The sequence below is a fragment of the Ascaphus truei genome, chromosome 1, assembly GCF_040206685.1.
Source record: "Ascaphus truei isolate aAscTru1 chromosome 1, aAscTru1.hap1, whole genome shotgun sequence".
Lineage (NCBI taxonomy): Eukaryota > Metazoa > Chordata > Amphibia > Anura > Ascaphidae > Ascaphus > Ascaphus truei.
The window spans coordinates 386,334,286-386,347,596 of NC_134483.1; the positions used below are offsets into that span (position 1 = coordinate 386,334,286).

At 40.9% G+C, this 13,311-nt stretch overlaps 1 protein-coding gene across 2 annotated transcripts in view; it reads right to left on the minus strand.

Moving 5' to 3' along the window:
- Positions 1-13,311, minus strand: part of GALNTL6 (polypeptide N-acetylgalactosaminyltransferase like 6) — a 1,501,141-nt gene that overhangs the window by 1,009,345 nt on the left and 478,485 nt on the right. For both annotated transcript variants that reach the window (XM_075611422.1, XM_075611431.1), the window contains exon 3: positions 10,713-10,821. In XM_075611422.1, the coding sequence (XP_075467537.1) occupies positions 10,713-10,821 (109 nt within the window). The remainder of the gene's footprint in view (positions 1-10,712; positions 10,822-13,311) is intronic.

Sequence of the window (13,311 nt, forward strand, 5' to 3'; positions counted from 1 at the left end):
CTTTATTTTAGATTGGGATGTAGCAGACTGCCCCATGCAGCTGCCGGCTCTAGCCGCACATCTCTTGGTGCTGTCCCTTTGCCAGGTACGCCCTCCCGTATTGAAGTGGGATTCCCTCTTCTCCTAGCGAGATCTCCTCTGTGCCAGGTCCCTGAACACAGAGCGGCTTGGACAGGCTGATTGGTCAACCTGGACCGCTAGTTACTGCACTAGGGTCACAAAGTGTTCCTACAATCCCTTATGCAGGAAAATACAACTTCCCAACAACTTCCCACAGCTGCTGGAACCACCCTCTAACTAACTGTGTTGTGCCTTATATACTTCAGGAGGCATGCGCATCCCTGATGTCACTATACAGCCCTCCCCTCCATACATAGGGCACCTCACCATGGTGTGAGGGAAAACCTCCATAACTACTGCTGGCATACCTGTACTTACCAGGACTTACTGCCAACAGAGAGGAAAGTAATATATCATTATTATGCATGGCTACAGTATATGTAGTTTATATTTTGATCTGACCTTGTGAGCTACAATATGTGAGTCATACAATACTGTATGTCCACTAAGAGTGAGGATTCTTGAACATACCAGGAATATCTCACTCAGTATGGAAACCCAGATCCTGTTAAGCTGATGACACACATCTGATCCCCTCACCACCAAGAGACACTTCCATTGATGGGTCTTATTTACATCTACTGAATGTTTGTGACTGTATTCTGACAGGACTGTATATATACACATACATACATTCTGCACTAAGGGAGTTGCACTTTTCTTTTCGGTTCTATTCTGCCACTATTTGAGGTTATCTCAATGGGATTTCACTTTGAAAGCAGCACAGCCTTGGGAATTTTTATTTATTGAACTATATATACAGTATATATTTGGTTATCCATTTGCTTATACAGCTCAACCCCGTTATAGCGCGATTCGATATAACGCGGATCGCTTATAACGCGGTTTGAGCGTGGACCCCAATTTTTTTTTGCACACACTGCACACACTCACTGCACACTGCATACATTCACAGCACACTGCTCACACTCACAGCACACTGCATGCCCTCACAGCACACTGCACGCACTCACAGCACATTGCATACACTCACAGCACACTGCATACACTCACAGCACACTGCATACACTCACAGCACACTGCACACACACACACACAAACACACACACACAAACACACACACTCACAGCACACTGCACACACACACACACACTGACACACACACAGCACACTGCACAGCCCACTGCATACACTCATAGCACACACTCACAGCACACTGCATACATTCACAGCACACTGCATACACTCACAGCACACTGCACACACTCAGCACACACTCACAGCACACTGCACACACTCACAGCACACTGCACACACACAGCACACTACACACACACACTGACACACACACACAGTCTCACACAGTCAAATACACACACACACTGCACACACACACACTGACACACACACATTGACACACACACAGCACACTGCACAGCCCACTGCATACACTCATAGCACACACTCACAGCATACTGCATACATTCACAGCACACTGCATACACTCACAGCACACTGCACACACTCACAGCACACTGCACACACTCAGCACACACTCACAGCACACTGCACACACACAGCACACTACACACACACACTGACACACACACACACACACACACACAGAGACACACTGTCTCTTTAAGGGAGCTTGCTCTCGCAAGACGGAAGCAGAAGCAGGAAGCAGAGACAGGGAGAAGAGCTGCCAGATGCCGGGTATGTGCTGTGTGCTGTTGCCGCTGCCCCACCGGGTCTGGGAACGATGGGAGAGTTCTCAGCTTTCCCCCTCCGGCGGACACGGTACCACCACAAAAAAAAAAACATTTCGGCGGCCATTTTTTTCCCGCGACCCCGTTTATAACGCGGTCGCGGGTGGCCCCCGGGGACCGCGCTATAACGGGGTTAAGCTGTATATATATTTTTTTGTAGTTTTTTTTTTATGTGATTGTTCTTATAGTTATATACTGTACTACTACTGTAAAACTATCTAGTATTTACAATTGATCACAAAGCACATAGGATTTATATATAATCTTTCTTATATATTCTTCTGTTTTTAGGGGGTTTAGCACACATTTTTTATTCTTCTTCAATTATGACCAGTTTTGATAAAATATATTTTTTCCATTATTTTTCTATATTTAAAAGGTGTAATTTTATATTCCCACATTTTCACAAACACATAGTTTGCAGTCTTTTCAATATATTTTATTTTTAAACGTGTTAGCACTAACTGGAATAAGAATGTCAAATTGTAATTGCAAAGAAAGTTCCTCTAAGAAGTGTTACATCTCAACTCTGTCTATCTGTATTAGCCATTCACTGAACATACTCAGCAATATTTAACCTGATAAAAGAGACATGGGATAGTTTGGGCTTTCAAACTTATGCAGATACAGTGTAATTGTTGATCTTGCCTTCACCTGCACAATTAAATATATGTGAGGAAATGGCATGTTGTGGATTGTGTGCTTTTTTGTTTTGTATCTTTCTATGACACAATACATAGTCACTTCAATATTACAAGAAAATACAAGTGTTATAGTAGTCTACACATATATACAGTATATATATATATATATATATATATATATATATATATATATATATATATATATACAGTATATTTATATATATATATATATATATATATATATATATATAAATATATATACAGTATATTTATATATATATATATATATATATATATATATATATATATATATATATATATATATGCAAATACAACTGTATTTGCATATTTGCTTTCCTGTGGAGGGTTTTTGTCACTTTTTTTACTCACCATAACTTAACTCAGTATTATGGTATATATATATATATATATATATATATATATATATATATATATATATATATATATATATATATATATATATATTTATATTTATATACAGTATACTTCCAAGGCTTCAGTAAGGCAGGTGCTTGTTCTATAGAAATTAATAGCAAAACAAGTGTCCCACTAGGAGACAAGAACAGCATTCAAGTTATGATGCAAAAAAGTTATGATGCACGCCCCTGAGGAAGGTCCTATACAGGACCGAAACGTCGGATTTGTTTGTGCCTGTTGTTTTTTCAATACAATTTTTTTGCACTATAACTTGAGTGCTGTACTTGTCTCCTAGTGGCACATTTGTTTTGCTATATATATATATATATATATATATATATATATATATATATATATATATATACAGGGTATGTCTTTCTACCTATCTTTCCCTACCCTGTTATGTAAGTCCTGCAAGCTGCAGGTTGTAAAGGGTTAATCTGTGGGCTTGTGACCCCTACCCATGCTCCTCTATGATGGACAGGAGTAAGGTGGTGACTCATGGCCTGTGTAAGCCTATCAGGGATAGGTATAGACCATGAGCCCGCCCATTCTGTCCTAACTAGGGGAATGCCACATTTATTATGGGTCCAGTTCCTGCTCTGGAAGAGAGAGGAAGCAGAGAGCTGTGAGTCTCTCCCATGGTGGGATGAGCAGGCTTGCCCTCAGCCTCTGGCTGAGGGAACATCAGATTCAGCCACAGAGGCCCTGTAAGACCAGGAGCCATTACCATCCAGAGGTATGGGACCTCTGAGACTCTGCATCACTGTTTGGAAATCTGCAGTGGATGCCTGCCATACAAAAAAAAGACCCTTGCTATAACTCCTGTCTAAGTATCAGTCCTTGGGCAGGAGGGAGAAGTATGCAATAGTGGGGGCTGACTTCTGTACACCCTGGAACCCACTATGGCTTGAGGCGCTAACACCAGTGAGACGAATTACAGGAAGAACCTAAGCCTGCCCTCCATACCATCGCAGATCAAACTCAGCTCTCCTGGTCCTAATAGGACCACACACAGGTAGCAGAGGCTGTGTATCTCTCACTGGGGGGGGGGAGGGGGGGGGACAGTGCTACATATAACATTTATGTAAGTTTTATTTTAAAGAGGGAAGGCTGTATCAAGGACACAATATGTAAATTATTATAAAAGTTGCATTCTCTTATTACATTAAAGTGACTGTATTGTGATATAAAAAACATACACAATACTTTTTCAATAATTGTTTTGTACACAAACACATATTATTTTAAAATATATGGGGCTATATTTACTAAGCAGTGCTATTCTTCCACAATACAATTTCCAGCTCCTTCAAGTGAATGAGTCATACAAAACCTCCATATTGTTAATATGGCCCGTCGCATTTAGTTAATCTTATTTAAATGTATTACACTTATCTGACATAAAAATGTTATGTTTCCAAAATAGCACACCTTTGAGTCAAACCTATTATCTTCCACCAATTGTAACCTTAGGGGACCTATCATTAACCGGAGAGAACAGAAAAAGAGAGGTCCTCTCTTTTTCTGTTCTCTCCAGTATTTTTCCCCTAGTGTATCCTTTTCTTGTTTCTACCTATCATTAACCTGTTTAACAATTTCCATTTTGACTTGTTGTTGGAAAATACCATTGTAATGTTAAGTGTAACTAGGAAAAACACCCTAAACATGATCTCTATTCTCCCCCCACAAAGCCTTTGGTCTTTTTAATAACATACTGTACATAGCCAGGATGCCCATATGTACACAATATCAGTTTGCAGATGACAGATTTAGCATTTTCCCACAGCTCCACGGAAGGTGACAGCTACGGGCAGCTGCAAAGGGTGCGTGTTTCCCCATAGCCCGAAATTGTTGCAGTTTCCCCCAGCAATCCCCAGCTGCAGGGAAAATAAGTTGGGCTACATCAGTACTTGTTTCATAGTATGCAACTTGCTAAAATTGACATTTTTTTTTTCATTTTGCTTTAGAATCCTGCTGCTGTCCATCTAAGTTGTAAATATTCAGGTATTCCGAGATATTCACCAGATCAAAAATATGTGGCTACTTGGCAACTTAAAGTGACAAATCATGTGTATAGAAAGTATATAGATTAAACTGCACTCTACTAGTGTAATGAAGATAAAATATGACTGGGGTGCACGGGAACTTGGAGGGACCCTATACCCTCCTCAAAGACAATATATAACACTAAGGGAGGGTACCCAGCACTCAAACAAAATAATGAAAGAAAGCCGAAATGTCAAAAGAAATTTTACTAGAAAATAGCCAAAAATACCAGGGCATGTAGAATCTACTGTGCTGTTACTCAGAGTAGTGTAAATAGCAAAAAGTCAGTTTACAAATATAGTACAAACATACAATTGATGTGCAAAAAGTGGAATGGGAGAACAAACGGGAAGGGAATGGAGGAGGAAAAGACAAGGGAAAAGGGGGAGAGAACAAGACAAAGATAAGGGGGGCAATGTTTTGGGGCGTAATGCCCCTTCTTCTGGCCCATTCACCAAGATCACAGTGATCAAGGGTACTTCCCTTATGTCCTATAAGAACAGTGTTTCCCAACACAATGCACTGGCAAAGAGGGCAAAATGAGTATACATATGACCAAAGGATAACAATTCAATATCCAGTCTAATGACTAGCAACAGTGCTAATTTGAGTAAAGTCCAACAGGGTTAATGGCTATGTAGCCCTTTTTCTGACACACTAAAGCGACTACGGGTAACTGCACGCACCTGCGGCTCCAGGAGATCTGAGCCTCCGCTAGCTGGGAGCCTGGGGTAACACTTATAGCGCAGTGCCTCCACTTACACAGGATCCCCGTGATGTGAGATTCCCCTGGGCAAGAAACATATACACACACATGTATGATGCAACCAACTTTACTATATGCACAATAACCTTAGCACTCTATCATATTAATACACACGCAGCATATAACCCAACACATAACCTATAATGCAATATAACCTTAATGCAGCTAAATGATAATGTCCTTATAATGTGAGTGGCCCGGCCACGTGCTTAATGAGTATTGTCCTGTACAGTAGTGGCTCAGCCACGCTCTTAATGAGTATGTCCGGGTCCCGCCACCGCGTGCCCCACACACCGTGTCCTTGCGCTAGTAGCTAGAATAACTCTGTGTATTAGGTCTTTGGTCACTCACTAGTGTCCTCAAAGAGTTATGCCTAAGGCGGGATCAGCGCCTGTTGACCGGTGTTGGTGCACTTAACGTAAATACCTTCCGGTCACGGCGGTGACCGGTAATGCTTCGAAAAGGATCAGCCGAATCCTTGCTTGTCTTTGATGTCCGCAGTGCAGCTGTCTGGTCCCAAGCAGCTCACCAGCAAACCTGGTCCGCACGCTTGTCCCTAACTGTCTACACAGTAAGGTGACTGATCGCTACCACTATGGGCGTCCCTGCAGCACAGCAACCTACTGTGGCTCAGGGGTTTCTCCTAAGGGCCTGCGGGGTAAAGCTAGCCTATGCTGGTGGGTCACGGACCCCTGCACGCATACACCCTCCTCCTTTACCTTCCGGATCCCCTCTGACTAGCGTGGCCTCTCCCCCACCCTTCCCTTTCCTCCTCCTGTAATTCTAGCCTTCCGATTGGCTCCTCAAGTCAGGTGACTGCCCCAGGAGCTCATGGGAGTTGTAGTTCCTCAACAGAGCCTCTCTGCCTTGAGCTGCACAGACTCACAGCTATTGCATCAGCCTCTGCAACACTGTTGCAGACCTCCACATGACTCTCCTGAACAGAGTCAAAACAGCAACTGAACACACATATGAGGTTCCTACCACATCCCTACAGCTATAAGGTAAGTCAAAAGGTTTACCTATGTCAGAAAGGATAATAATGCAATATCAGGTCTTATGGTTAGCAGCAGAGCTGATAAGAAAACCCCAGATAGTGCTTAGAAACTGCTGTCCTAGAAAAGCCAAAACTCAAAGTATAAGTTGCTGGAGCTTTAGGCCACGCTTTTGTTGACGGCGACGCGATGTCGCCCGAAAACAAACGCATTGCCGTCGTGTGCGCTTATAGTAAGCGCGACGGCGTCAATGCGACGGAGCGACATCGCCGTCGCGAAAACTGGTAGCCGGCAAAATTTGATTTTTCAAGGGCTGTCACCTCATGTGACGGCCCTTGAACCAATCAAATGGCCGGAAACCCGCGACGACGACGCCCGACAAAATATAACTTTCGCCGGTGGCGACGGCAATGGGTGACGTCACCCGTCGTGTCGCCGTCGACGGCACTAAGGCGCGGCCTTAGAAAACAATAATGGTGTAACAACAAAGTCAGTCAAGTGAATGGCAAGGTCAGACTTAGCTGTTGAGGAGTATTATGTGCACCCGAATCACATGTATGCTCACAGATTATCAGAACAATATTTTTTTTAAATGAAGTTTAGCTACCAAAGAAACATTTCTGCTGGTCAAATTAATTAAGTTTAATTCAAGAATTAGCTTGCAATAGCTGCGCAATATGTTTCCGAGTCTTACTGTACTTCCAATAAAATGAATTAAGAAAGATTGCTTATGCCACTGTTATTGTTGAAAAAATTGGTCTCTAAGCCAATAAAAAGCAAAGCAATGGGGAATTGTGTTCATACTGTGTAGATTTTGTCTCAACTCATTTCCCAATGGAATACAATCTGCATCATGTACTGTATAACCTCCCTTGTTTTTTTCCAGCCCAGTGAGTAATCTTAACTCAATTGAAAACAAAACAAAGAAAAAAAATACTGTCCATGCAGAATTACACGATGGCATTACTATATGGAAAACATATCACACATGTTAACCTCTGATAACATTATAGTTAGGTTCCTCTTTTTGCCCTAACATTTCTTGCTTCGATATTTCCAACTTCATGAAAGAAAATGAGAGGAAATTACATTGTTTGAGTTAATCAAAAATAGACGAGTAATTCAGTATGAGATGAATTTATGGTCAATTTAAACACTGCAAGTCAAAATTAAAGTGATGCCATTGTAATTAGCAAGGACTTCTCTAATCCTAACAAAACAGATAAGAAGCCTCTCTTCAGGGAATGGCAGCAACAGATTAGAACAATCCTGCTTTGGAAATGGGATATGCCCTGGGATACTGTTCATATAAATGACAGTTTGTGCATTGAACTAACATCCAGGGAGCTGGTTTTGATCATAAGAAGCAAATCAATGCAAGATTTACCACTGACCATTGGAAGCATTCCCAGAGTTAACATAGTCTAAACATAAACTAAGAAGATAATAGCTTTCTTTTTTCAGTTTGTTTTGCTTTAGGGCATTAGTATATTTCCAGATAAAATTACTGTAAGCAAAGTTTATTTTACTAATTTGTTAAACAGCAATATACGGGCCATATCACTATCCATTACCTTTAATTTTTTTTAGGAATGGTCTATGATTAAATAAAATCAATCTGTATTGTTATATGTACATTGTATATCAGATTCAAAGAGATATCTATAATAAATCCACAAATACAGCAGCGGCAGCTCTTATTCGAGCAAAAGCCGCTGGCTGTATGCGGCTGGGAAGCGGGTAGCCGCGGCGCGTGGCGGCGCACTGTGACGTCACAGTCACATGCGCGCCCGGCTTCCCCGTCTTCCCCGTCTTCCCCAGGCTTCCCCGACACCCCTGGAGATGAAATTAAGGTAAGCGGGGGTGCGGGGAAGCAGAGGGGCAGAGCAGAAGCCGGGTTCGGGGTCCGGAAGGGGGGGTAAATTGCGCGCGATGAGGAGGGGCGGTGAGTGGGGGAAACGCGGCGGCGCGCGTTTATTACTGGCGGCAGCTGGGGCAGATCCCGGCATGCCGCCGGCATTTAGTGCAATAAAGTATGTCGCTACTGTATATAAGAGTGCTTTTTTTGTGTAATTAGTCAGTATCTTTTGCTGGGGCCTCCGGTACTGATATTAATGGGTATCAGTTCCAGAGACACCTGGCATCAATCCAATGCTGGAAAAATTCTTTTTTTTTTCTAAGTCCCCTCTCACCGCTTCTCGGCAGCTTCTCACCCCCTTTCTGCCAACTTTTTCTGGTGGAAGGATTTTGAGAGGAAATCTCTATTCTAGAGCCGCGATTAGCCTCGATAAGCTAATCGTGGCTACTAAAATTGCACAAGTTTTAAAAACTGTTGATAAGTGGCTTCTCGCTGCTCATTTGTCGTTTTTTTTTTCACAGGAATTTTTTTTGCCAAAAAGGGCTTTTATCTGTGACTTATCAGGGCTTACTGAATAGCAGTAGACCTTTTTGGCAAAAAGGCCTTGATAAGTGGCTTATCGGTGCTTAGTGAATAGGCCCCATAGTTGGTAATTGATGGGGCTGGAAAAGAAATGTTAAAGTCCAGGACTCAGACATGACTTTATTAGGGGAGGGAAGGGGGTAGCAAGGCCCCGAACTCAGCTATGTCCTTGACTCCTACACGCTTAGAGCTCAGGAATGGGGAATGGCGGCACCAAGGACTAAGCTATATCTTCTATGTCTTCTTGGGCCTCTTTAAGTTGTAGAGTGGATGAGGGGGCTAGAGCGGAGCTCAGGACTCAAAGCTATAAACTGAGCCCCTACACGTTATGGGGTAGAAATGGGGGGAGAAATGGTGTGCCATGGATTAAGCTATATTCTAGGCACCTACAAGTTGCAGAGTGAAGGAAGAGAAATTGGCTTTGCAGGACAAATTTATGTACAGGGTCTATCAGAGTTACACCTGCTATTTTTGTAAGGAAAGAACATGTTTGAGAGGGTAATATTAGAGTACTTAATCAAAATATTCAAAACATTGAGTGGTAGATATCCATTTCTCAAATTTTCGATTTTCATTTGTTCACTCTTCAGATCTTCAAGAGCCTCACTCTTTCTATAATAGCTGTGTTTCTGCTGGTTGAGAGGGTAATATTTGGGTGGACTGTATGTATTATGTGGGCAAAATCTCCAGAACATATTTTCGGTCTAAATTCATATTGTCAATCTTTTACAGTATATTCAGGTTTTACACAGATGTAGCAGCCATTATTGCAGTGAGAGACACACAATGCACCAACGAAAGCAACTGCAATGGTAAATACAATAACCCCATATTATAAATGGGTGGGGCTAATGTGAAAAAGGGGCTGGACTAATATGTCAGCAGGTGCAATAACATCTGCTACATATGTATCTTCAGTCTTCAGTTACAAAATCTTCAGGTTTCACACCATTAGTCTTTTGTGTTTGAAGAATTACACACCCTGTCTGTGACCTGGTTGCTAAAGAGATAGTCACATTGAGTTGTGATATCTTTGGACGAAGATGGACCAGTGGCTCCATCACTCCAGTTATACTTATAGAATACATACTTAAAGGAGAAATCCCTCCTCATTACTGACTAGCACTACTGGAGTTAAAAATGTGTTATATTATATCATATTTTGTTATTTTTTTGGCTTAATTTTGTTGGAATCAAAAAACCAACCACCAAATCCAAATCGAAACCCAAACACAAAACATTTAAGCTAACAGAGCCTGTTTCATTTTTTAGCGAAGCACTGCTTTTCTTTTAAGAATAAAGCTGAGCACTATGTAGAGAATAAAGTCATTAATGGTGTACAAAATATTGAGCATTGGTGTAAGTGACACTGAACTTAACTAACTTTAGTGTATGTTTTTCTACAGTAAGCTTCAGACTGAAGCAACAAGAGACCAACAAGAGTGGATCACACATTATTTATTAAAATGGCCCATACAGGGATGTATGGTTAAAGAGAAATAGAAGACTGGATGTAATAGAGATTCTTACCTGAGCGCAGTGCATCTTTCTGTATGTTTTCATAATCATGCCAGTCTTTTCTTCTAAGTCCATCTGTCCATGTGTAGAGTTGAGTATCACTCAGGCCAATAGAAAATGTCTACACGAAATACAGAAGACAAACCAGAAAACAAATTAAATATAACATGATTAAAATGTTTCTTCCACATAGAGGAAAGTGTGTTTAGACTCATTGCTCAGTTTCTTACATCTGATGCAGAATTTATGTAACTCCTCTCCATTTCCTACTACTGACAGTCCCCAAGGTGCAAGCTCTTTTTATTCAAAATTGCCTTGATACAGTACATATATCGCATAGCACATAGTACTTAGCACAGGTAATTCATGAATTACACATTATTTAAGGTTTCCAAATAGGTAGAATGAGAAGAAAAACAAAAATGGTTTTACAATTATGACGCACAACAACCTTGCTATAAAGTTGCAGTTATAATAACTTAAAAGCACACAAACAATAACAAAACATTATAAACGGGTAACTATATCAATGACCACCATCTTCCCAAACTTTTTATACTTGTTAAGAGAGCATCAGAAATTATAATGTTACAATATTTTAGCAGAATTCATTTGAGCAAATACTGTAGGTAATCATTCACTTGTACAGTAGGTACTCCTAACACTCTATAATAGAGTCAGATATTTAGCCTGTCTTACTGCGGCAGAGACCATACCACAATTGACTGCAAATACAATCAGAGGATATTTGATTTAGACTGAACAATCACAATGAAACCTGAATATGTTTTTCCTTCACTTCCACATGGGGCAGTTAATGGGGTAATGATACAAGGGGTAGTTGACCTCTTGGATGATCTGCACTTTCTGGTAGAGAAGGGTTACAGTACTGTAGCTGGCAAAAGAACAATAACAAAATCACAAATATCAACAAACATTGGCTTCCACATTCAGGAAAAAAATGAGTAGTTCTAGGAGTCTTAAAGATTATTTAAATCATGTCAGATTCTTTGCAAAATTGAACATTGTAAATTGAATAGTCAATAAAATACTACCATTCTTGTTACCTAATCATTATTAAGTCATACAGTACATGTTATCTTGCATTTTTTCCAAGTATTTTCAGTTTTATACAGTATGATATTTATTCTCTTAGGAAAAAGAAGGTGCAGTGCCCACTCCATGCACATTTTTTCTTAGTGCATCTACAACAGTCAGACAACCAGTATGGATGAATAATGAAGATATTTTAACACTTCAGCTGTCAGAGGGACCTAAAACACCTGTTGTTCATAGGCAAAATCCCATTACCTCTGTTCACATTTAAAGAAGACCTGGGAGGTTTGGAGAGCTCTATACCCTATACATTAATTTATAGATAACTCTAGTCCATTCAAAGGTATCGCAATCTACTGTATGGCAAGTTTTATTTTCTCCAGGAACAATATAGCTACTGCAGTACAAGTTAGGAAATCCAAATATTCATCATGCTTTGTGCACTGTTTCTGAGAACAACTACATTCTTGGCCTTACCCAAATACAAATAAGAGCCATATATACAAATAGGGCTGATCAAAGAGAGGATCAACCGAAAAGAATCACTATTGTGATGCACTCATGAAGTAACATGTACCGGGTATAATTTATCCAGGGTGTAAATATCCCTCATGAACTATACAGTAGACCCAACTGCTCAACCTTAGTATCAATTGAATATTAGGAGTACCCTTTGTGTCAAATATTGAGTTGAAGGTACATAAAGGGAAAAATGGATGCAAATATACGTGAAAGATCCTTGAGGGGGTCACAAAAAGTCCTTAATAATGTGCACTCAGTCAAGGTAGGAACAATAGGAATAGGCGGGCGAGATAGCCTCAGGGTGTAAAGCCCTAATATAAACAGATACAGTAATCACAGAGCAAAGAGCCCAACCTCAGACTGATAATTAACATAAAAAGGAAAATAATAAAATGTTATTAACATAAAATAAACAATGTGAAATGCTATATACACTTCTGCTAACACTTCCTCCTCCTCTATCGATCTCTCTGTGGGGGCTCTGTCTTGGGACCTCTTCTCTTTTCTCTGTACACACTTTCTCTAGGTGACCTAATCATATCTCATGGGTGTAAATATCACCTCTATGCTGATGACACTCAAATTTACTTTTCAACCCCTGACCTTACACCTGCTGCACAGACCAAAGTTTCTGAATGTCTCTCTTCAATATCATCCTGGATGGCCGTACCCTGACTTAAACTTAACATGGCAAAAACCGAGCTCCTCATACTTCCCCCCAAACCTGGCCCTACTACCTCCTTCCACATTACTGTTGGTAGTACTATCAGTCACCCAGTAGCCCAAGCACGCTGCCTAGGGCTCCTATTTGACTCTCTCACATTCTCTTCTCACAGTCAAAATGTTTCTAAAAGCTGTCGCTTTTTCCTCTGCAATATTACAAAGATACGCCCTGTCCTCTGTTGTTCGACTGCTAAAACTCTGACTCAGGCCCTCATTCTCTCCCGTCTAGAATACTGCAACCTCCTGCTGTCTGGCCTTCCTGCCTCTCACCTGTCTCCCCTGAAATATATCGTAAACGCAGCTGCCAGAA